This window comes from Puntigrus tetrazona, chromosome 8 (genome assembly GCF_018831695.1).
Source record: "Puntigrus tetrazona isolate hp1 chromosome 8, ASM1883169v1, whole genome shotgun sequence".
NCBI classification, from domain to species: domain Eukaryota; kingdom Metazoa; phylum Chordata; class Actinopteri; order Cypriniformes; family Cyprinidae; genus Puntigrus; species Puntigrus tetrazona.
The window spans coordinates 19,068,573-19,094,851 of record NC_056706.1 but is presented as its reverse complement, the minus strand read 5'-3'; the positions used below and the strand labels follow the sequence as shown (position 1 = coordinate 19,094,851).

At 38.5% G+C, this 26,279-nt stretch overlaps 4 protein-coding genes across 4 annotated transcripts; 3 read left to right on the top strand and 1 right to left on the bottom strand.

The window, feature by feature from the left end:
• Nucleotides 1-317, top strand: LOC122351072 (coiled-coil domain-containing protein 157-like). Its single transcript, XM_043247926.1, has one exon. It carries the CDS (start codon nt 66-68, stop codon nt 315-317), a length of 252 nt encoding a protein of 83 aa, XP_043103861.1. The 5' UTR covers nt 1-65.
• Nucleotides 318-828: 511 nt separating this feature from the next.
• Nucleotides 829-3,428, top strand: LOC122350732 (coiled-coil domain-containing protein 157-like). The gene is made up of 7 exons (XM_043247420.1): nt 829-1,304; nt 1,410-1,623; nt 1,715-1,792; nt 2,129-2,298; nt 2,393-2,569; nt 2,667-2,829; nt 3,064-3,428. Exons 1-7 carry the CDS (start codon nt 957-959, stop codon nt 3,426-3,428), a joined length of 1,515 nt encoding a protein of 504 aa, XP_043103355.1. The 5' UTR covers nt 829-956.
• A 1,163-nt stretch (nt 3,429-4,591) lies between these two features.
• On the bottom strand, nt 4,592-13,255 carry LOC122351071 (cationic amino acid transporter 4-like). Its single transcript, XM_043247925.1, is given in 6 exon segments — nt 4,592-7,818; nt 8,790-8,898; nt 9,301-9,732; nt 9,734-10,047; nt 10,808-11,876; nt 13,129-13,255. Coding segments are annotated over 5 exon segments (2,034 nt in total). The 5' UTR covers nt 11,790-11,876; nt 13,129-13,255; the 3' UTR covers nt 4,592-7,621.
• Nucleotides 13,256-24,036: 10,781 nt separating this feature from the next.
• Nucleotides 24,037-26,058, top strand: LOC122350795 (mamu class II histocompatibility antigen, DR alpha chain-like). The gene is given in 5 exon segments (XM_043247523.1): nt 24,037-24,197; nt 24,565-24,702; nt 24,705-24,809; nt 24,938-25,216; nt 25,371-26,058. Coding segments are annotated over 5 exon segments (702 nt in total). The 5' UTR covers nt 24,037-24,139; the 3' UTR covers nt 25,493-26,058.
• The last annotated feature ends 221 nt before the right edge of the window (nt 26,059-26,279 follow it).

The following is a 26,279-nucleotide window of genomic DNA, read 5'->3' as shown; positions in this document are numbered from 1 at the left end:
CACATGTTCGTGCATCTTACTTCACGAAGTATCTGACAACAAAACTAGTTTTAGAAAATTAAACAATGGCTCATTTGTTAGGTAGTCAGGACTGTATCGACAGTCTTCGCAGAGATCTTATTGATTTACAGGGAGCGCTTCTGGACGTATTTTCCAAGACTGGACCGGTCCGTTTTCCATCGTGGAAGTTTCCCGATAAACTATCATGTAACCTGGACTTAGTGAGGCTTTTAGAAGAGTATGATTATGTGGATGGCGATGAAGAATTCAGTCAGCACTCGCATATAGTCCTGCAAGAGTTGCTGATTGACAGGTAACTTAATCAATTTGTAGTTCATTGTTTCTTAACTTCACAGCAAATGTATGTTTTATGTTGATTTATGTAGATTTTATGTAGATATATATATATATATATATATATATATATATATATATATATATATATATATATATATATATATAATTGCTTCCACATGCAATTTTATACATAAACAAAAGTAAATTATTCACTTGATGTTCTTTTGATGATGGTATCTAGTTAAATATGCATTTATGTGTTATTATTTATGCATTTTTAAGCTGTTATATAATGTAACAAATTAAATGTACTGTTCTATTTTCCCCAAGTCATTGTGAACATTTGTGTGTTTGTCAAAGATTAATGCTTCTTCTCCAGAGTTTTAACATTCACGCTGAGCTGTGGCTTGAAAATCAGAAAGCTTCATCCTCTGAACAGAATGAAATCTCTGTTTCCATCGGCCCTGTGGTCAAACACTACTGGAGGAACCTTCTTCAGCTCAGCAGTCAACAAACACAAGAGGTGAGAAGGATGGTAAAGACAAAGCACACAACACTTAATAAACGCCTATCCAAAACCATCCTCGCATTTCTTTCAGAGAAAAAGTAATGGACAGCCACCTCCAACTCATTCCGGAACAGCAGCGAAAACTCCTTCCATGACCAGCATCCGTGAAACCAGCACAAATAGCTCAGCTTCAACTCCCCAACACGAGAGAGTGTCCGCCGCAGGCTCCTGCGTGTCTGCTCACACCGTAGGCTGTCAGACCGTAGAGTCCGCCCTGCTGCCCTGTGAGGCCTGCGCTTGCGTTCAGGCGGTCATGAAGGAGAGCAGTGACGCTCTAGTGTCTTTGTGCCAGTCTCTGGGTTTGCCTTGCTCCATGCAGGGCTTCCTGGAAGCTGTGGAGGAAACGCAGCAGCTGGGCCGCTTGTCTGCGTGTGATATTTCCCAATGGGCAAGTGAGCAGCGTAGAGATTTGAGCCGCGTGGGAAAACACGTCCTCGAGGTGAGGGGCTGTGTTATCGTGAAGCATGAGAAGATTTTTAGTTTGGTCGTGCGCACACATCGTTTCACTCGTTTGATTTTCATGACTGTTCTTTTTCATCTGGAGGTGAGAGAAACTGTTGAGCCGCTGAAAAAGAAGCTGAAAGAGACAGAGAGTGAGAGAGAGAGGCTGAGAAAACAGCTGTCAGAGATGGCCAAAAGAGAAAAGGAGGATAGGAGGAAGACGGAGGAGGAGTGGGAGCGCAGAATGCAGGAGGTGAAATCCAAGGGAGAGGAAGCAGAAAGGAGGCTGAAAGAGGAGAAGGAGGATTTAAAGAAAGGTGAGAGTTTCTTTAAAAGACTTTAACTCATATGTGATAACTCTTCTGTTATAGTCAAACAATATAAAGTAATAACCATTTTCATTCACAGGCGTGACATTGTTAGCAGACCGAAATTCTGAACTCATGGCAGAAGTGAATTCGCAAACAGAAGTAAAACAGAGTCTTGGTAAGAAGGACATCGTCAAATACTGGTCACCGGAAAGAACTGGACAATTTGATTTGATGTATATACTGTGTTATATTAAATATTAAGAATGATGTTAAAATAGTAAATATTAAGAATGAATTAACTAAATATATCTTCTATGAATGTGTTTATTTACACACAGACTATTTATTGGCTTAAGTAACACAGTCTTAATAATCTTTTTTTCTCTCTCAAATTTCAAAAAAGGGGACTCCATGGTTGTTCCCCGTGGCTCTCTTGCGAACCTTACAGAATATAGAAAAAGCCTGCAGGAATGGTTTTGTCGTAACAAAAAATGGCTTTTTTGTTGTATAGAATTTGAGAGGACTGCACTACAGGAGGAAGTTCATCGTCTGCATTCACTAGAGACCGCGTTAAGAGAGGAAGAGGAGAGCAGGCAAAACCTGGAGAAGGAGCTCAGAAGTACACAGACTCTGCTGAGCAAAGAGAGTGCCAAGAGCCACAGTCTTCAACGCCAACATGAGGTGTGTGTGTACCTCCATAACGTCACGTATTTCCAATTAAACAGGATATTTAATGGAAAAAATCAATTAATTACACTGTTAATTTTGTGCACAGGCGCTTCAAGTGAAACAGGCAGCTCTGCGTAAGCATCTGGACGTGCTGGTTCAGCAGACTGAAGATCTGCATAGCAGTCTGGAAGAATGTGAGGATGAAAAAAACGATCTTGCCAACAAACTCACACAGATCATTCAAGAAAAAGATGCACTTCAGGAGCAACTTACACAGCAGCAGGTGACAACATTTAAAAGAACATTTATCATGACCGAATCAGCCCGACTACATTAGGTCACGCTAGTGAAATTAAACCTTAGAGTTTCTCTCTCTGCAGTCCCAGTGTAGTTTGCTGAGTACTGAGAAACAGAAGAAGCAGACACAGATCACAGAACTGGAGGAGAGAGCGTCTCGACTGAAAGAGATGCTTGAAGAAGCCACCCAGAGAGAGAGGTTACTGGTGGCCTTTCCTGAGCTCAACCCACAAGCAGCACCCCAGAGTGAGATAAACACACACACACACACACACACACAGTCTTAGATTTGTGTAATCTGACATTGACTGACTTCATACCGAATCTACAGCACAAAACATACAGCTACCAGTGCGGATTGATTCACAGAAAAATGACTTGTACTTTATCCTTTTTAGTGCACAGACATTAAATAGTTAAATGTTTGGTCATTTCCTCTTCTGCCTGTCACTCATAAGCAGTTGTCTGTGTGTGCTACAGCTACAGGTGATGTGATGTGTGATATGGAGCAGCAGCTGAAGGCAAACTCATTGAGGATCAGGATCCTGCAGCAGGAGAACAGCACCCTGAGTAACAGTCTAGAAAGACTGAGGGACAAAGAGGAGAAACAAAGGTCTTCAGATTCTGGGATAACGGAGATGGACAGAAGCGGTGAAGCTCCAGCGATGGGAACCTCGGACAACTCTAGCACCCCGTCAACCGCCTGCTCTCGCTCCTCCCCTTCATCCGCTCTTCATCACCAGACTCTCCGCCTCTCTCTGCATCAAGATGTGGAAGAAAGGTACATGAACATCCGCAGCACTGCTCGCAGCCGGTCTGCAGGCACACGTCGCAGAAGGAAATGAGGTCGCTTAGGGAACATATCGGCCCGAAGATTTAGACATTCTTCTGACTTATGTGTTTTATTGGACAGCACGCATTTGAATGTATAAACATGGATCTCTAAAGCCAAGCGTCTTCTGGATTATAGCGGACACAATGCTGTTATCAAAAGTCCCGGACAACTTAATGCTAAAAAAATCTGACACGTGTACATTTTCTACATGAATCGCTAACCTCTAAACCTTATGACATTTACTCAGTTCTGTGTAACACCTGTGTGCCTTGAGCATTAGATCATACGACATAGCGTCCATGTAACTCTTTTTTTGCATTTTGGTCAATCATTTCCTCTGTGAACATTTTTCTTCACATGTTGCAACATGCATATATTAATTAAAGAGCCATTTCTACAGTTATTCCTTTACTTTTGATCTTTGTCTACGTTGAATGTTTATTGCATAAATAAATCGTAAGTACGTCATGGAGAATATCAGACAGCTAGCTAGGAGGAAAAAAAGATGCAGTGAACGGGTAATCGTGTCCAGGCTCAATCAGGAAGCCGAATAGATGTGAATATTACACAAAGGTTTCCGCCTGCACCTTAACATGTTGTCATAGTAACCCTCAAGGTCAAGTTTTCACTTCAGCTGTCAATCAACTGCACAAGCAACGTTTCCTGTGCTGGTGCCTGCTGTAAACTCAAGGTAAACACTGCATCACAGATAAGTAGCGAAGGATATTGTGGCTATAGTGCTGACAAACCAAGCATGTTGAAGAGAAATTTAATCTCTGCGTTTTGTTCTGTGGCACTGATGGGATCCTCATGTGCAGTTAAGCATGATGGGTGTCATATTATTCAGTCAGGTACATCCTGGTTTGCAGCTGCATCGTTCAGGTAGCATTTCATGCACAAAAAGTGAGAGTTAACGTAAAAAGTCTCTTTTCTAGTTAGGCAGAGGTCATCCAGTTCAAACTGGTAATTGGGAAAAATTCCCATGTGACTCCTCACAAGTTCAGCTTAATCTAATACTGCATTCCTGTCTGATAGCCTGATCTGTCCCCTTTTTTCTTAAATTTTTTTAATTGAAAAAAATGTATGCTGCTATTTGTTTCCCGTGATTCAATATCGAAATAAATAAAACATTAAATATCACTTAAATCCTATAAATAACATAAATGAGCCATATGATGCTTCAAAACCTTTATTCATCACGTGATACAATCTCATAACAGAATCATACAAAGACACAAAACAGAGATAATATGTTCAGTGACACAACAAAGAGGAAATTTCTTAACAAGTGGTGCTTTCGGAAAGAGATGACAGTGCAAGTGAGCAGGGCATAGGCTAAAACAACCTGACGTACAGAAGCTGTAGAAAGAGGACAGGCCAAAAAAATAATAAAAGTCCTTTAAAACCAGATCCCAGCTTTAGAATCATTTTCTTCTTTGATTGAATGACACTATTAAATACCACAAAAATTACAAATAAGACTGTAGTCTACAGTAGCTGTATGTAAAACTTTGGGAATGCTTCAGTATCTGCATCATTAAGGCCATTGGTTACATGTGCTGTATTTACAAAAACAAATCGAGCAAGTACATCATAACTGGATCTTGTGCCTTCGTTTACTAGTCTTCACGTATGCGTCGCACAACTAAGCATGGCTGCCAGTAAGACGTGAAGTGGATTAGACGGCAGGCTGGACTGGCAGACAGGCTTGGATACAAATTTGAGACGGCTGCTAATGAAAGTAGGAAACAGGCTGAGAGAATAAACCTCCATCGAAGGGGTCTGAACACCAGTGCACTCAATGAAGGGCAACGTTGTCTTTCATTCTAATCGGCGTTTGAGGGAGCGTTTAGTTTTGCATTTACTGTATATACAAAAAGAGAGTGCTAATCGTTTGTGGAAATGTACTCATCTTTGCGTTTAAATCATATTTGGATTCAAGTAAACGAGTTTTATGCTTTGCTGGCTTTCTACAGGTTTAGATAAAGACAGAAAGAAGCGTTTGTGAATGCGTGCAGCGCTATCTGAGCGGCAGTCATAATCTCCAGATGCACAGAGATAATCTGGGTCAATCTGTGAGGGAGGGGAGGGGGAGATTACAGGGGCCTGTGAGGGGAAAAATCTCATCTTTGCTTCTGCATAATATCCAGCATCCACTGCATATAAACCGCACTCTTCTGCTGTGCTTGTGCTGAAAAGGATTTGTTCTGTGCTTTTGAGAATATTCTATTGGTGTACAGATGACTATTATTCATTGACTTACATGTTCCCTTCCAAGGCAGATTTATACTTACTGCTAACAGGGACGGTTCACTGAGAGCAACACAAACTGAAGCACTCAGAAGGGCACGGTGGTGATCAAGGGTGCCAGAAATTCTGAAGAATGTGATTATAATTGTATTATTCTATAAAATTAAAATGAGTTAATTATACGGGTCATTGCAAATTCTAAAACTCAATTTTTACACATGGAGCTGGGCCAATGACAATTAAAAGTGTTCGAAAAAGAGGAGGAATGCTTTAAAACAATAAAATATTAGTTATTATTTAATAATTACATTTTTTAATAAGGCTTTCCCCTCTCTTTCTGATATGGGGACAGTTGTCATAATATTTTTTTTCATTTCTTCACGCTACCGTTTTTTTAGAAATAAAATACCATGGTATATTAAAGCCATTATAAATGCATTTTTAAATAAATAATAGTTCTGGACAAAAAAACCAAACCAAGCAAAACAAAATAAATGTCACTGACCCGGCAGCTAAAAATAAACAGCTAGTTTTAAAGGTAACGGTTCCAAGTAAATGCTCCAGCTCTGTCAGTGTTTGTGATAATAAGGGCAGTTCGGTGTGTGTGAAAGTCACATGAGATGTGAGAAGAAGGATTAGTGAACACCAGGGTTAGTGTGTTTGCAAAGGTAAGGCCGGTGAGGTGTGTCAGCGGACACAGATGAAACATGATTACCCAGTTAGGCGGTTCATGCTAAGCTTATCGTACAAAGAAAAAAAACGGATTCTTTTTAACATCACGAATAATTATTATTAAAACGTGATTTTGGTTAAAGTATGTACGGAAAAATAAATAAATATGCTGTATTCTAAAATAAAAATAAATAATGAATAAAGAGGTGCAGAGAAGTGATAGAAAACCAAACATGTTGAGCCAGTTAGTGTGTGCTTAGGCTGTGTGTTTGTGACCCAGACTGCAAAAATAATGTGTGTGTGCGTATAGTAATGTTTAGGTACATTCACGTGATTTTCTGACTTGTGTTAAATTATGACAATCGAAGTGTGTGTGTGGGCCGTGATGGGAAAAGGAGACAAGATTTGAGTAGAACCGCATGATCTCTCTTAACAGCATTCGCTAAGACCTCATGTGTACTGTCTAACCACCAGTGATTGTCAGCATTCATGCAGAAACAATAAAAATATCTCCAAATCACAGCCACAATCTCTTGCATTGTAGAAAAATCATATCTGAGCGTTTCGGTGTTTAGACTACACGAATAATGTTTCCTTTAGAATATGCTCAAGCGGCAACTTACATCAGTGTTTGAATGATAAACAGCAGCTTCTCTTAAAGGTTTCAGCTTTCACAGAGCAGCAGTGGGGATCCATTCGGCTCTATGTAAACACCATAAAAGACAATGGAGATGCTGGATACAGTTGGGCCGCGGCGTTATGGTGCACTTTGCTGACTCTCATATATAATTTACATTCAAGTCAGCATGGCTGCTAAAAGTAGCTAAACAGTGTAGATATATTATGTAAGAAAGAAAGAGAAAGAAACGGCCCGTTGTTGATTAGGATGGTGAACAAGGAAGTTAATACTAGTCGCTTCAATACAAAAAAGTATGCTGGGGTCAGTACAAGATAAGACTAATTAGCAGCATTTGTGGCATAGTAATGATTACCACAAAAATTTTTATATTAAAATTATATTATATATATTAAAATTGTATTTAATCATTATGGTGACAAAAAAAACAAACAAGAAAATGCTCCAAAATCACCCCATTTACCCTTTTTTTGTGGTAACCAACATTATGCCACAAATATTACTGTACCTGGAATATTTCTTCAAACCATCTTTTTTGATTAACGGTTTATCCTGACATGTTGTCAGTAAACTGAAGAGGAAGAAAAGCAAGTAGAACAGGCAGGCATGCAGGTGTACTGTAAACACACCTCAGCGTGATCAGATCATCTGCTGACAGGTGGGTTGTCGTGGGGCGGTGTGTGCGCGCTGAGTGTGTGTCCTTCAGGCTGGACGTTCTGGACGGTCTCCACCAGGCTGCCGCTGGGAAGGACCACGTAACGCGCCGCCACGTCCTGCCCCTGCTGCTCCCGCAAACCCTCCTTACTGTGCCATATACCATACCCGAAATACACCAGAAGACCTGTGACAGAGCAGCAGGACAGATTTAATCATGTGAGCAGGCTGGTTTAACCGTTTAAATGGTTTGCAGCAGTGCTGACAGGAGCTGAAGATAATCATGTTTGGACTGATCTTCTTTTCCCGTGCTAGCCAATTAATGCTCAGTCACTACAGACCAAAGCTGGACTCTCCTCAAGAGCTTGACCATGCAGAGGCTATTAAGTTTGTCTAAAAAACCCGCAGAACAAATCTAAACCTTCAATCTATAGGCAAATTTCCAACTTGGAATTTTACAAGCTTCAGGATGGATCCAACCCTTAAACGATCATGACTGAACACCTGAGAAAAGATGATGCCAACCCCTCAGAGGATGCAAACCATCAGAAAACATAGAGAATTACCACATTTTGCCATGAGTTAAATATATTAAGCTTCTACAATACATAAACATATTGCTTAAACTTTCCTGTAAAGATGCTTTGCAATGATTTGTATCATAAAAAGACCTACATAAATAAACTTTAATTGAATTGAATTGATCTGATCTGATCTGTCAGGGCTCAGACTAACCTACACAACGCAAAAATGATACGGTTGGAATCACTTCCAGAACAGTTTTCCCCAGCTCATGAATCATGTTAACACTGATAGCCAATCAGAATCTATCTTGCTATCACAAGCTTGAGAATTTAAAGCGGCAGGCGAGCATGTGCTTAGAATAAATAGACGATATCGTTCATTGGTTTTATTTTTATGGTTTGGAACAAAATGAGCATGAGTAAATGATGAGCTTTGATGAGCTGTCTCTTTAAGAGTTGTCTTTAAAGAGATTATGTTGCTCTGTAATGAGTTGATCGGTTTATAAACTATATGTTATAAACTATATAAACTATAATCTCCTTTGCTGTGACCACTTGTATAGTGGTGTTTACAGATTCATGTATTTCACAATATTGTGATGTAATATAGGTGAAGAGAGTGATGAACTGGTACCTGCTGCGACCCATATGGTGAAACGGATCCAGGTGAGAGGACTTAACTTCAGCATGAGAAATACATTTAGAAGAATGCTGAAGCCAGGAATAAATGGCACCAGAGGAACCTGAATAATAAAACACATATTATTGATCGGACGTCTGAATCGTTACTGTGAATCTGTTGTTGTTTTTTTACTTGAAACGTTTTATTTCAATGAACTGGTTAGATCATAAAAGCAATATAACATAAACATAACTTTTTTCAAATATTCTTATAAAAAGCTCACTGGAAGCTTATTAAGCTTATCAAATATTTAAAATAATATATTTTTAACCGATTCAGCTAATTTCATCTCTGACTCAAAATAACAAATCGTACACAACTGGCATTATCAATAATAGGCAATAATAGTATTTTATGGTGCACAGAATTTAAGACTTAACAATGCTTAAGGGAAAAAAATAAATCGTGCTCACTCCCTTATACACAGTACGATAGCTATGGAGTTGACGTCTAAAAATCTCACCTGAAAAGTCTTCTGACTGGGCTGCTGTTCATGGACCCAGATGAGAGCCAGACTGAGCAGGAAGACCAGACTGAAGATGACCAGCAGCAGGGTGAAGCTCCACACAGGCAGATTCAGCTGGTTGATCCCGAACACCAGCACAGCACAAAGAGAGACTCCACTGACCATCAGAGCGAGCACAGAGAACGCCACCACCTCGCCTGGCTCGCAGTCCCCCAGTATCCTGCCCAGATACGGCTCCCAGCCAGCCTTCAGCACGCCAGGAGCCCGTCTCTCCTTCACAGTCTTCTGCCGCTCCACCAGCTGAAGTTTATCTGAGAAGGACTCATACTCCTTCATCTCTCCACCGTCCTGCGCAAAGGTCTGGGTCTCGTTCGTCACCGTGGACGGGTCCACTTGCTGTCCAGGCTGGTTTATCGAAGGTGTGGATGAAAGCGTCTGTCTTGAGTCCACCTCCTCCTGAGCTCCCGCTGCTTTTATCCGGCTGGAAGCGGAGCACTATGACACTGGCCGCTACAAACGTGTAAGCAAGCAGAGTGCCAATAGAGAGGAACTGAACCAGTGCTTCCAGATCAAAGATGAGGGCAAGGATTGCCATAAGGCTGCCGAAAACGAGAATGGCGATCACCGGGACTTTGGTTACAGGGTTGACACGGGAAAAGACAGAGAAGAAAAGGCCATCCTCAGCCATAGCATACACGATCCGCGGGAGAGAGAAGAGGTTGCTGAGCAACACAGTGTTCATGGCTAGATGAAAGAGATTAGACAGTTTTAATTAGCCAACACAGGAAACAATATAGACCATAATCCATTCATAGTCTTCAATTTTATAATCGACAACATCATTTATATCAACATGCTGTTAAAGATATAGAAACCACTAAAAAGTTCAGAGAGATTTTTTTCCGATGGCATTGTGACCACATGTTGCCACACGATCCATCGGAAACGATTCTAATATTCTGAATTGCAGATCAATAAAACACACTTTAATTATGAATGCTGATAAGAGTTGCGCTGATTAATACTCTTGAGGACATGGCGATGCATTTTTAGCAGGATTCTCTGATAAACAAATAGACTAAAATAATTTATGTGAAATTAAAATAAAATTAACCAAAATTAAATCATTTTGAAATAACACGTTTCTACTGCATGAAAAATGCTCGACGAAAACACCTAAATGTGAATCCAATTGTCAAGAAATTATGCCCATTTTAAAAAAATAGCTTTTTTTAAATATGCAAGGTGACAGAGGCAAACCTCAATGGAAACATTTATCAAGTACATTTTTTAAAAGCATACCCAAAAAATGTGTAAAATATCCTCTTCCTCTACCATTTTTAAGGCGCTTTCAGTAAATATTACGGAAAATAAATGACTTTAGGTAGATCGTTTGCTGCCGTGTTAATGGATTTATTACTTTCCAATCAACCATCGACCGCCTTGCTCTGTAAACGTCAACGCCAATAATAAAGCTATAAATCAACCACACGCTCATACTCACCGCAGATTGATCCTACAGCCACGATGAACCCGGCCCAGCTATATCCTCGTCTGAAGAAGGCATCTGAGAGAGCTGAGTTAGGGTCGAGCGTATGCCACGGAACCATCAGCGTGAGAACTGTGGACACCAGCACATACGCCGTGGCTGCCAGGCCCAGGGAGATGGCAGTCGCTGCAGGAACAGCCCTCTGAGGATTGCTGGCCTCCTCGCTGGAAGCCGCTATCACGTCAAAGCCGACGAAGGCATAGAAGCACGTCGCAGTTCCCGCCAGGACGCCTGAAAGTCCGAAGGGGGCAAAGCCTCCCTCCCGAGCGCTCCAGTTAACTGGATCGGCCAGTACGAAGCCAAAAACCAAGATAAAGGCAATGACTGCCATACTGATGGCTGAGAAGATGTGGTTGAGCCAAGAGGAGACGCGAACGCCAAATGAAATGAAGAAGGAAGCTACTAGGAGAATAGCAGCCGCTAGGAGGTCTGGGTAATGAGCAATGAAGGGCACATCCCAACGCATCACATGACTCTCGGTGAAGTTCTGGATGCGGTGATTGAAAATAGAGTCCAGATATCCACTCCACGCACGAGCTACTGCTGCCCCGCCAATCATATACTCCAAGATCACATTCCAGCCAATGAGGAACGCCCAGATCTCCCCAACAGAGACGTATGTAAACATGTAGGCAGAGCCTGTCTTTGGTACACGGGCACCAAACTCAGCATAGCACAGCGCTGCCATGAGTGACGCTACTCCGGCTATGAGGAAAGACACTACTACAGCGGGCCCTGCGGTGTCTTTAGCAACAGTTCCTGTGAGAACATACAGGCCCGAGCCCACCATTCCTCCAACACCGAGCAGCGCGAGGTCCACTGTGGACAGACAGCGCTTGAGTGACGTCGCCATCACGTCCTCCTCCAGCGTCTTCAGCCTGTTCAGTTTCTGACAGAACCTCACCACCGGAGAGCAGCCGGAAACACATGACGCCATCTTGATAGAAAACAGGGGGTCGATGAAAGAGATGATACAAGGTCACACCTGGTCCATAGTTTTCTGAGTCAAACAGGCTCCACAAACCTGAAAATAAACAGAAAATAAAACTAAATCTGTGACATCCTGAAAATCTAAATCTGTGTATAAAATATGTACTTAAATACATATTGAAATATACTGAAACGTTAAATATACCTATTATTTAACTTAAATATTTGATATAATCTATTCTATCTAGGTTTAGACCATCTGTAATGACCTGCAGCTATCACATATGTGTCTGTGTTGTCCGTCTCGGTGTTGAACGATGTTAACGTGTGCATGAAAATGTAAATCTGTTCATTTCAAGCGGTTGTAGATCAACAAAAGAAAGTTCAGGGTTCAAGTTTGGGACCACATGGAAAACAGTGATATAATACTAAGACCTGTCAATTACTCAATATGCAATTTTGATATTATTTACACACAGGGCCATCACTACACTACATAATAAATGACAACAGGACAGACACCCTAGCAGACAAAGATTTTGGGCTAATGCTTTAAACCATAACTGATATTATATGTTTGGGCTCTATGTGTTACATTGGTGACTATTTTTAGATCTTAAATTGTCAAAAATAGCATCATAATTGTGTGTATTGTGTGTGTGTGTCTAATATATATATATATATATATATATATATATATATATATATATATATATATATATATATATATATTCTATATATATATATATATATATATATATATATATATATATATATATATATATATATATATATATGCTTTCATCTATGTATCAAATAGACCTCACCTGGCACATAAATCATATACATTATAAAAATAAAGCACAGTTTTGGAGCTGTGGTTACACACAGAGGATGCTGCAGATGGCAGATGGTTTTTCCTGCTCACATCACATCCGCTGCTTCTCCTGAATGGCGTCATTTATTATCATTCATCTCAACTCTGTTCTGTTAATCTATAACTTAATAGGTAAAAAAAATGGTATGAAATCCAAGCGAAATGTTGACGCGACTCCTTTCTCCGTGAAACGCAGCATGAATAATTTAACCCAACATGCATTTGAGACCACAGCGATAATGTGTATAATTTATATCAAATAGCGCGTATACAAAACCAGCTGGAGCTGATATATTTAAAGCTCTAACAGCTGCTGTTTTCATCCTCTTTTTCACCACCAATGCATATAAGCACCGTCACGAAGACAGGTGAGAAACTGCCCCCCTCTCCGCTTTTCATCACCCACGAACCTAACAATTAAAAGCCCGCACATACACGTCCCTCTATAAAATATCGTATCGCGTCTTACCTGCAAAACGGTTCGCGCGTTCATTCGCGTCTCGTTATTTGGTTGAAGCGATGTTGTGAAGCGTCGCTGAAGAGAGCGGAGGGTGGAGGAGAACAGGAGCTGTCTCCGCTCTTAAAGGTACATCCCCTCATTAATCTGGCCCTTTTACCTGATGACATTGTGTCTGTACGCAGACCTACGCAAGTCCGTTTCCGCTACTGTATAAAAAAGTCGTTTTTTTCTCTCTCTGAATTGTGAGATAAAGTCAGAATTACGTGATAGTAGCAATTGTGGTTATATTTTATATTGTGAGATATAAAGTCGCAATTCTGAGAACACGTCGATATATTTTTCTGCTCAAAATTGGACTTTATAACTCACATTTGCAAGTTTATATGTCACATTTCTGAGGAAAACTACATCATACAGTTGTAATTAAAATCAAAATCGACTGCGGGCAACTTTTAGGTGCATGCCGCCACCTACTGTATGAGAGGAACATCATTTGAGTGCTCATGCCTTACTTATTAATCCTGTATCATTTAGAAATTTAAATGCTTTCCTGGTATCCCTTATATCCCCTCTCCGTCTCCCTCTGTTCTTGTATCCTGGTTCCACTCCCGCTCATCCTCCTGAACCCTATTTTGAAGCACCTGTGTTTTCGCCTCATATAATATACAGCAAAAATACGACATGTTCTGCATTTATCTTTAATCCCACAGTTCTCACAATTCTGATTATTCCTTTTCCCATTCCATCCAAACCCATTCCCATTAAACTCTGAATACTCCCAACAATCCTGCATCATCTGCTTTGCAGGGTTCTCCTGTCCACTTCCCTTCAATCTCACCCAATAAGCTAGTGCAGGTTTTTCTCTTTTTAACTTCAGAGGTAACTGACCTGATTCTATTAGTATTGCATTAATGGCAGTTGACTTAACAGCAGTGATGCATATGCGTAATGCATTTCAAGTTTGCTGCTATCACCGACCTTATGCAGGTTCTATGAATATCAATTAATGAGTATCTATCTTCACCCCAATCACATCCAGCCACAGCTTTTAATAGATTAATAACTTTTTTGCATTTGGTTTCTAAGTGTTTTATATGTGTTTTCCATGTATACTTACTATCAAACCATAATCCCAAGTACTTAAATTCATTAGCTTTTTCCATTTGCTGCTGATATAATGCTAGATTTTCAACGTTACACTTATGTGTATTCGTAAACATCGTTACAGCATTTACTTGTTGATATCTTAAATCCTCATTCACCTTCCCTATTGCCTTCCTAATATTCCTTAACAATATGTCACATCCCTTCCTTTCATCCTTATCTGCATATAACGCTGACTTGATGTGCTCACCTAGATTTGAAAACATGTTGTTTATCACCCTAATTCTCCTGTTTGTTAAAAAATCCATTATCCAATTATATCTTCCCTCGCCAACACCCATTCTACTTAGTTTAATAAGTAATCCTTCCCTCCACATACTATCATATGCCTTCTCTATGTGAAAATAAACTACTATCACAAGCTCTTTCCTTTTCAATGCCTTTTCTACCTCACTGCTTGCTCGTACGATAGCATCCGTTGTGGAAAGTGCTTTCCTAAACCTACTCTGTATGTTATTTATTAGTCCTCTCTGCTCTGGTACGTATGATATCCTATCAACTATTATCCTCTCCATTCATTTGCACAAGTGTGCTGTCAGTGCTATGGGCCTATAATTAGCCGGATTGCTGGATCTTTTCCTGGTTTGTTAAATGGTAGAATAACTGCACTTTTCCAACAACTTGCCATCACTCTCTCCTTCCAAATTTTATTAAAAACTAATTTTGTATATGCCTATGTCTATTAAAGCTATGTTGAGTCCAAATCTAATGTCGATATGTCCCTCTTAATCGTTATATCCTTGTTCTCTCTGATCGTAATGTCTTTCAGCTACTTATGAACATCTGTAAGGTGATCACTTCTGTACACTTCCATAAATGTCTTACCCAACACCCCTGCTTTTTCTTTGTCTAATACTATGACCTTTTCCCCATCAATCAAAGTTGTAATTTTATTTGTTTTCCTTCCTCCACTCTTTCTCTATTACATTTACCATACATCCCCTAACTCAACTCCACTGCCTATGGTGGAACAGAGCTCTCTCCAACTCCTCTTTTTAGTAAATGTAATTATTCTACAAGCTTTTTCCCTAAAGCATTCAAACACAAGCTCAGCTGAGTCGCTCCTCTGTGTTTCGATACGCGTGCACAGCACCAACTGATCTGCTTCACAAGAGTCCGATTTCAGATTCTGCAAGCTTTTTCCCTTTTCCTCTAGTGTTCCAAAACATTTTCTTGAGTCAAATACTGCTTAAACATACTAAATGTCCTGTTTCTTTCTTTTACAGCTCTTCTACATTTCTCATTTCACTACTTTTTTCCTAAACCTTGCTGTTCTTTTTAGAAATACTTAAGGTTGCTGCATTTAAAATCCTTCCTCTACATCCCCTTCTAATGTGACTGGATGTATTGATTCCATACAACATGATATAATAAGATCTTTCTCAAAAAAACATCTGCTAATTGTATAATCTTCTTGATTGCATACGTATGTGTTAACTATAAGAACTGGGAGGAAGTGGTCACTTCCTCTAGTAGTATTGCTCTTATCTTAGTCACATGCTTTTATCTTATACTAAAGTAAGCTCCAAACATGACATGTTACCCTTATTTACTTCAATTCGTGAACCCTGTCCATTATTAATACATACTAATGATCTTCCCTCCATCATTTCCCCTATTATAGTCTGTGTGGTTGCTACCATTCCCGGCTACTTTATTTATTTGATTAATATGTAATTTTTCAAGTCAAGACAAATGCTATTCACATTGCTGTATCATGAGTACAACTCCCCAAGTACAACTGATGTGATTTTCATGTTTTAATGTATCATTTTTTAATAATTGCATACCAAAGTCAAGACAAATGCTATCTATCACCTAACTGTTTCACATTTTAAAAATTCTTAAAAATATAAAATCTATGTTTTCTGCAAATTCCTCCATAATTTGGATATTTTCAGATTAATTATAAAAAAATTGTTTAATGTTTTGGATGCTTGTGCACCCTTACTTATTAATCTCTCTCTCTCTCTCTCTCTCTCTCTCTCTCTCTCTCTCTCTCTCTCTCTCTCTCTCTCTCTCTCTCTCTCTCTCTCTCTCTCTCTCTCTATATATATATATATATATATATATATATATATATATATATATAATTGTAATAGATTTAAATGTAAAACAACTCAAACCATTTTTACCCATTTACTCATATATTTAATTATATACTATCTATAACATACTACAAAGCATGCTGTCCTTGAACAGTCTCCACTATAGTGTGTTGATCTGCATGGGTGAATGTTAATGTATGGTTTCCATGGTTCATCAAGTTTTGTTTAATTCACATTTATTTGTATAGCACTTTTTATTATACAGTGATTCAAATCAGTTGTACAGAAAATATTTTTTTTCTACATTACAAATAAGAGTTCTGTTACCAGGTGTAACTGTTTCAAAGTAATGTTCATATAGCAGAAATGTTTTAAAATTAGGCTATATAAATCATTCAGTTAAGAAACGTCATGTTTTCAGTATATGCAATTAATCATTTAAACAGTCAACAATTTAAATTGTTACATAACGTGATCATACAGTTGATTACAATGTGAGGAAAATTTTGCAGTTTTGTATGTTTATTCATAGTCAGCTTCATCTGAAGTCCTCTCAAGGCCTGGCATCGTCTCCGTACATGTGCTGTGTCATCTGAAATCTTTCTTTAAAACACAGTGCTTCTACACTGCAAGACATTTAAACATAAAATACAGTAATGCGGTACAGGGTTATGATTCTGATTTATTATAATATATTGAAACTTTCATTCTCCTTTAAGTCCATCACCTTCTTTTGCAATAAACCCAAGTCTATTAAATAACTCCTCACCAGCAGAAATCACATTTAAAAAGCCTTGATTACACAATGATGAATAAAAATGCATGAAGTTCGTTTGTCACAGCAATCTATGGCGCTGATAATATAAGCGCTAACTTTCAAGAACTTTTAAGCAGATTCATGATCCGCCATTGCTGTAAAATGGAGTTGTTGCAACTCTTTTTGACAAGAAGGAAATCCAGTAATGAGCTATAATCCAAACAAGGGTAAACAGAGGTGAAAAGGGCAAGACAAAAGATATATCCAAAAGCCAAGGCAGAGATCAGAACACGGGAACACAGACAAACCGAGAATTAACTGGCTCCGTAGAGTAGCTATCGCTAAACAGTGATAAATGCTAAACAACACTTAGCATTCTTTGAATGAGAGGCAGTCCAAGGTTTACATAGCATGAGAGCGTCTAATTGAATGTAGGTGAAACCAATCTTGTGCAAAGGAGTATGGGAAATTAAGTTCAGGGTGGCGTGCAACGTTAAATGGGCAGAAGATCATGGACTTCTGGAGACCACCAGGACAGAGCAGATGGAGCAGGAGCTCACTATAGGTGGAGGAGATGGAACAAGAGCCCCCCAGGGCAGAGCAGATGGAGCAGGAGCTCACTAGGGTGGAGGAGACGGAACAAGAACCCCCCACCTGAGCGGGGCAGATGGAACAGGAACCAATCAGGGTATAGCAGACGGAGCAGGAAATCCAGGCAGAGACGAGGACCAAGCAAAGGGTACAGTACAGGCAGTTTTAGGAATCATTGTCTCATTGAGCTCATTGGCTTGGAAGACAGATCCGTTTACACTGGGGAAGGTGGACCGGGTGGACAGTTACAGCGACATAAAATAGACAGAAAATACACAATCAGACAATCTTTTTATAACAGAATTGACAGTCCATGCTGAGAGTTCACAGACAACCTCCCTGGCTGGGTTGGGACTGGACATTGGTTTATAATTGGTCGCCATGGCCAGTTCAGGGCTGGTTGAGAGCTCACTGTAACAAGACAAGGACTCATAAGTGGCTGCTGTGGCTGCGATAGGACAGTCAGGGGAATTATTGACAGCTTTCATTGCCGTAACAGGGCAGGAGGATGATTTAGAGATGCTTCTATAGCCATGTCCAGGTAGAATGAGGATTCCTCGGCCTCCACAGCTGTGGCAGGGCACAACAAGAATTCAAAAACGACTTTCATAGCCATCACACAACAGGACGAGGAATTACAGACGACTTGCAAAGCCGTGACAGGACAGGACGTGAGGTGATGAGTAGACACCAAAGACACCTCCGTACACAAACACAGTTCAATAATAGCAAGGTTCGTATAGTCATGAAAAACCTGGAAAAGTCATGGAATTTTAAAATGGCAATTTCCGGGTTTGGAAAAATAAATAAATCCAGAAGGTTATGGAAAACTGTTTCACAAGTCTCTGTATAATAGAATGTTTAATGTTTAATCAAGTCCTCATTCTCGCTGACTTTAAAATGGTAGATATTCAAACATGTTTTCAATAGCCTATAGAGCAGGGCTGTTCAATTGGCGGCCCACCATTCTTCTTCATCCGGCCTGAGCGAGGAGTACGCGCAGATCACACATTATATGGGACTAATTCGATTTTCCACACTTTGGCAAAACTGTCCTGAGCCGCAAAAGAAAAAGATGACAGACGAAACAAAAGCCCTCAACACCAGTAAATGAGATAACAATTGCTTGTGTCCGGGGTTATGATATATCCACAGCTCCAATGTAAAGTTTAAAGGAGTATAAAGGCGGTGTTGTCGGTCATAACTTCTGTTGAAGAATAGCGCAACACTTGTTTTTTAAAAGTAACAACCAAGCGCCAAAAGCACACAGTGAGCTGATGCCTTGTCAAATCATCACGACTTGCCTAAAATAAAATCTATAGATATACTAAACAGTAAAAATGTTTCAACGTTAAACCTGCGGTATAATAATAAATGTGCTATGGTATATGATGGTATGTCCAAGTTTGTGCAGAGACTGGAAGCTAAAGTGCACTCTGCAGAAGGCACCAGCGCAATACAGTACTGTATTACAGTAACTAAACACAGTAAGCTTTCATTGCTGTGGATGTCGTTCATCATGGAGATTTGCATGCAAGCAAACAAACGTGAACATTACAAGAGAATCTAAGCAATCAAACAAGCTCTCCTGGATAATCAATGGATATAAACACTATCATGATATCATTAATATTCAGGAAACCTTTTACGTAGATTTTCTTGAGAATCTTGAGAATTTAAAAAATGAGTTTGAAATCCACTAGGTGGTGCTTTTGAGCTTTTTGAAGCGGTTGTAGACAGAAAGTGGCAGCATGGAGCAGCCTTTCAGGGCTGATAAAGACTCTTCTAAAAAAAAAAAGATTTCCTAGCAACAGATGACATTACAGCAGAAGCTGAAATTAAGCAACCTGATTGGTTGTTTTTATAGGGATATTTAGGGGATTTCTCAGACACGTTCTGATTAAAATAACAATTGATAATAGGACAATTTTCGACAATGTGATATTATATATTCACATAAAAAACACGGAGTTGCGGTTTGAAACACATGGTATAAGAAAATAATGAACAGTAATGCAGGTATTGACTATCAGAATGTGTATATTGTAAAGAATGTGTATTATTTTAAGTCAAAACTTTTTTGGACTTTTTTAAATTTTTTTTTTCTTATTTTACTGTGTTAAGCAGATACATTTGGTGTACAGGCCTGCTTTCTCATGAAACCACACGAGTGGTCTGCAGACTTGTGTGGAATTCTTTCACATCCCTCATATCTTGGTGACATCCTGTTTTAGAAAGGAACTAAACATGTCAGTGGGAGGTGATAGATGTATTCATGTGATTCATTGGGCTTTAAATGATGATTGTGCAACATGTTATATTTTCCTAAAAGCTTACACTATTTCTCAGTATCATGTTGTTGACATCTAAACATAAAAAGCGGGTAATAAATGATCAGGTTCTTGATATTTATATGTTTCTGTTGGAGATTGTACTGTAATTTGCAGTACATGCTCCATCTCAACTTCTCGTTGTTATATATAAACTGGATTTTTTGCGCCCACATACAAATGGGGTGAATAATTATTTTACACTTTATCAATGTAGACTATTTTTCTCCATCAATCAAGTCATCGGCTGAAAAGATCTGAGTGAGATTAAATCTGATTTCTGTCGTTAAGAGTGAACCATTTTCACCACATCCAAGTACAGGAAAACTTCCCGTGGATTGTGACAAGCCTCTATCTACCCCAGTTATGAATGTAATCAACCTTTTACAGTAACATCTGTGAAAATCCCTGCTTTTTTCCGCTCTCATATCGTCTAAAAATACTTTGATCTTGCTGCACGTGCTGAACTTCAAGAAATGATATTGTCACAACCCTAACACTGTCTATTTCTCTAAGGGCTGTTGGATGGGTGAAGGTGGGAGAAGACACTGAAGAGGATGGTGGTTGTCTCGTCAGTGGGAGTGAGGGTACGCCTCGATATCTGTACAGGGTGTACAGGGAGCAGAGTGAATGAGCTGACGTCTGGGGATGTATGGGGGTCGGCTGTGGTGTTGGATGGAGAACGACCGCTCCGTGGGTTGACAAAATTCAGCAGAGGATCCACAGAAAAGAGGGGCTCTTCATGAGACATGAAAAAGTTTAGTCTGTGACAACTGGGCAGGTCTAAAGGCAGAGTAGCAAAGCTGAGTCATTATGTGTATTAATGTATATTTTATACACGGTCCTCCCAAACTTCCTCAGAATCTCTGCATGCTTTGAGTTAACATTTAGAATAGTAATGCCACTTGATGATATTACAAACAAACATTATAGATGAAAATTTTAGTTTTATAGGATTTACAACAATGACAACAACAATGTTTAAACCAGTACATAACTGGGTCATTTTAAAAGATATGTTCGTGTATATATTTTTTTTAAACTTGAGCTGTTATTTCAATCATTTTTGTTGTGACATCTGAAAAGATTTTTTTTTTTTTTTTTAAAGGAGCTAAAGATTCTTATGTACATATGTGAGCTATTTTATGTGATTGGCTTAAAAATGTCTAAGAAATGGCAGTGAATTAAAAAATATATACTCTAATGGGTACAATGGCCTATTTTATCATTGAAAAAACAGATTATCTGTTGTATTTGTGATTTTATTTTTTATTGAAGAGGGTTACTAGTTTTAAAAATATTAACAACACAAATCTGTATTGAAAAATTATTTTATTATTCCACAAAAATATTGATCCACAAGTTGTACATGGAATATAAAAACAGGCATTTTTTTTTCATTGTTATATCATCATTGACCAAACATAGCTGCAACCATAACCATCCTTTTTATATTGAAAGTTTTGTGCAATTAGGTAATGTAGAGAAAACTTACAATTTTCAGAGTTACAAAGTGTTGATTCTGGTGTTGATTTCTCTGACATTAACTTTTGCAGTGTAAATCAATGCTGAGAGTCGAGTGTAATTACAGCGTGTTAGTTAAACATTTATGAGCAGAGTCCACACAAACACCACCATAGGAAGTGTCCTAAGAACTGGAAGGATATTACTTTTTCTAAGCTCTTACTTGAGTTTTGCCACTTGTCAGTTTAAGGCTTTTAGCTGGTACTGATTAAGTTATACATTTAAATGCTGGCGGTACAATTTTATTTTGTGTAGCTCCTGAGAATCCCTGCATTGTTGCAGCGGTTATTGAGGACTGTAAAGTAATTTTGGGAGGTATCCGAAGGTGGCTGCAGGTTTCATGCATGTTCTGTCGTTTCAGTGCTGCACAAAGATCGATCACCCATGCTTTAAACAGTAATTGTTTAGCCCCTACAGTAAACTATGCAACAACTTAAAAATTCAAAACAATAATTTGAAGTTGTGCTAGTCCTATTTATCCACCCCCCAATAGTTTTATAACTACGTACATCTTGAATAAAGCTCAAACAATAACCAGAGGTTATGCTAGTACTACACTGTACACCTAGCCTTCGAGAATTAATTTAACTATTTGCAACTTAAACAAATCTGAGGCAGTAATCAGCGGTTATGACCAGTAGTATGACTAGCCCCCCCATGATAAAGTACAGCTCAAATAAAGTCTATGTGCTCTATGTGAGATCTATGTGCTTATCCCTGGATGCAGATTTGCAGAAACATTAAACACTTAATCTACCTGTGAAAATCATTTCAGAGCAAATCAGAATAAAATCAAACGAAACAATCTATTAAAAGTCAGGTAGATATGTATTATGCAAATTCGGAGATACCAAAACACACCAATTTAGAAATAAAATCAATACAAAACATCAAATTCTCAAAGATAAATGTAAAGCTGAACGCCTGACTTCAGGAAGATATATATGGAGTGTGTGGAAATCATCCGATTTTCTTACAGCTTTCACGTAAGTACTCCCAACAAGGCATTCTCCGCATGAAGGAAGGAAATACGATTAATGCTTGCACTAAGCCCTAATCGTTTACACGTTACTGGGGACAAATGGTAATTTGCATGAAAGATACAGGGGAATTGCACACCCTTTACAGTGAGCAAAATATCTGAATCTGTATTACCCTTTAGTCTACTGGTAAGATTGAGACCACTGTAACCATTCAAACACTGTCATCATTTCACCATTTCTCCCTTTTTTTCTCTCTGAAAACATCTCCTCTTCAGAAGGGAGATTTTTTAAATATTTTCTTACAACTAGGCTGTTGAATGCTTAATTCTGATTGATTAACAAAAGTTTTTTTTTTTTTTTTTTTTTTTTTCAATTATTCTTCAGGAAATAAACAGCCAAAGCCGTTTCTTGGCCATATTACAAATCCATTACTAGAAAATTATTACAAAAACCAGAGGCAACCTGAGTAAAATCACTGACAACGTGTCCAGCTGCATCATAACTTGATGTATGTTCAATACAGAAAGGAATCTTGCATGACATCTTTGCATGACATCCTGCCTAAAAGATGTGATCGTCTAGTCAGTTTTGATGACTTGTTAGCCTGTAAAAATTTATAAATTTATTTATAAACGAGACTTAGAGGTCACGGTAATTTAATGCTTTATTGATTTTTCAAATTACTTAATTTAATTTAAATCATTAGACATGAAAGCATCTATCTTTAAATCTGCACACAGCTTGCAACCGGGTTTGCAAAGTTTGCATCCAAATGCAGAGAAAGGATACACAGGGATAAGAGACAGGTAAAACAAGATTTATTCTTTTTATAAACCAGTAGTTCAGCTCCTAAATGAAACAGCTGTGATAAAATTTAAATAAATAAATAAATAAAAGCAAACCAACTTATACACAATATGATTCATGAAGTCATGATATTACGGCATAAACGTAATTTTTTGTACATAACGATCTGTAAATTGTTTACACATACTCACTGTAAATTCCCCCTTCTCATCTGTAATTTAATTTGTACATATTTATCACATATTTATCTTTGTAATTTATATTTGTACCTATATCCTGCACTTGCTGCTTATTGCACTCCTGGTTAGACCTAAACTGCATTTCGTTACCTTGAATCTAATCTAATCTAAACTCAAAACGCCATCTAGTGGCCAATGGTACGAATTAAAATGACTGAAAATATCCAGAATATTGCCGTGACATATATGAAAGCAAGGCTGTGAGGGATAGATGTCCTCAATGGTGTCCACTGTTAAAAGCTTGCAAAAAATGTTTTTGTACTCAGAAGTAATCCGTTTGTATGAACTGTTGTTTATTTACATGTAGAGAGTCGAGCTAATTACGCAACAACACAAAACGATAACTATGCACTGAAAAGTAATACATTCGAAGTAAACTATACGTGCTAGCTGCTTGCTCTTCAATTAAACAAACTCGAGTAAACGTGAAACAGGAAAAAATATTTTGCCGAGATACAAGAATATCAGCACGAGGGACGATTTTGATTGGCTGAGGATTATGAGGCGGAGCGAAGACCTGCTTTCATCAAACGACGCAGAGTTTGTGTAGACTTTGTCAAATTCAGCTCTGAGAAAGATGGAGCTCTATGTATTCATGTGCATGCTTGCGGCACTTGTTTCTTCAGAGAACAAAGGTAAGTTAGTGGATTATAAATAATAATTTATTAAAAGACACGATTTTCTTTGTCTTTAACTTATTCAGTGAATGCTGATATGTAAATGACTGGCATAGAAAGAATTATTTTGCAATATTCACTTTTTAAATAATACTATAATATTTTGTAATCAAACAAAGCTGAGACAGAAAAAAAATTAATCTCAATAATTGTGAACAGTTTATACTTATGTAGTTTTGAACGAATAAAAACTCGTGTTAAAAATCACGCGTGTGCAAATGATATGAATACATCGCATATTCAAACAGTCCTGTAATTAATTTTTACATCTAAATACTCTAGATGATATTGTTTTATCAAGCTAACACTTGTTTGTTTGTTTCAGTTGTTCATAAGGAGTTTTATTTGAGCGGATGCTCTGATACAGAGAAAGAAGATCTGTTTGGAATGGATGGAGAGGAACTGTGGCATGCAGACTTCATTAAAGGAGAAGGAGTAGTTACTCAGCCTGACTTTTCAGATCCCTCGGCTATGAGGGTTTTTATCAGCAAGCTCTTGCTCAAATACAAGTCTGCAAACAAAACTTAGCCGTAGCCACCAAAGCTTATAAAAATCCTGAAGAGAAAATGGGTAGGACATGCATCTGAATTAGATTTATCTATGTAACAACTGTGTAACATCTTCTAAATTTGGTTTAAACAAATTGACTCAAATGCTTGACATATTAACAGCGTCCGTGTCTTTATCTGTGTCATCAGACAAACCTCAGACTTCCATCTATGCTGAGGATGATGTGCAGCTGAATGTTGAAAACACCCTCATCTGTCACGTGACTGGATTCTTCCCTCCTCCTGTCACAGTCTCATGGACTAAAAACAACGAGGCTTTCAGAGAAGACAGTCTAAGTCAGTATCGGCCAAATGATGACGGCACTTACAACATCTTCTCCAGTCTGTCGTTCACACCTGAAGAAGGAGACATTTACAGCTGCTCTGTGAAGCATGTCTCTCTCGATCAACCTCAGACTGAAACATGGGGTGAGTGTGTGGTTATATAGATCCACTGGACGTCTATTATTTTACAGTCTAAAATATACATATGAAACACTTTAAATTCTGGATATATTACATTAATAAAGTCTACATCATTAAAAATGCATGAACCAAGTGGTTGTATGTGTGTGTGTTGTAGAAGTGGACGTAGCTGTGCCCGGCGTTGGTCCAGCTGTGTTTTGTGGAGTGGGTCTGTCTCTGGGGCTCCTGGGAGTCGCTGCTGGAACTTTCTTCCTCATTAAAGGAAACAACTGCAACTGACATCCAGATACCCAAGCAAACTTTAAAGGAAACTGTATATAGTGTGTAACAGGTCCTGCGAATAATGCCAGTTTCATCATTCTGTCACTTATCATGTTGGTGACAGAAAACATCTTACATGTTATATAGAAATAGATTCAAAGACACATAAATCTCTATGTAATCTTTAATACTGCCTGATAGTTAATAATGCACCAATCAGGCAACATCTTGGTTTGAAATGTAACACAGTATACACTTACATACAGATGTCTAAATTGCTTAAAATGGTAGATGACGTTTTGTTAATACGTCACATTTTCAGCTAATCCAGAGTGATACTGGACCTGAAAATTCAATTAGTTAATCAGTTAGTTACTCATTGGTTGAGCTCTTACTGTCTTGATAAATTCATGTATTTTCAACAAACACCATGGCATTCTTAAAAATTGCGGTGCTGTGTGCTTTGAAAATAAGATTTGTTTTAAAATGTTGATATATTCTGTCGTTACAATCAAATAGAAGTTAACGGTTTTACAAGATTTTCTGACACACACTTCAAATAAAGATTCTCTATTTTGATTTCACTTGTGATTTTATATTGTGTTATCATCTATATAACTGTTCCAAGGCAAGGTATAGCCTCAAAAGCATATTACATACAGATGGGGCTGTCCACAAAACAACAGATATGTGGCTGTATGTGTTAAAAGACAGAGAAACAGGAGAAAAACATGATATTTTAGAATGACCTACAGAAATATTGTGGCCAATATCTACATTTACTTACTCCTCATTTAAATGACTT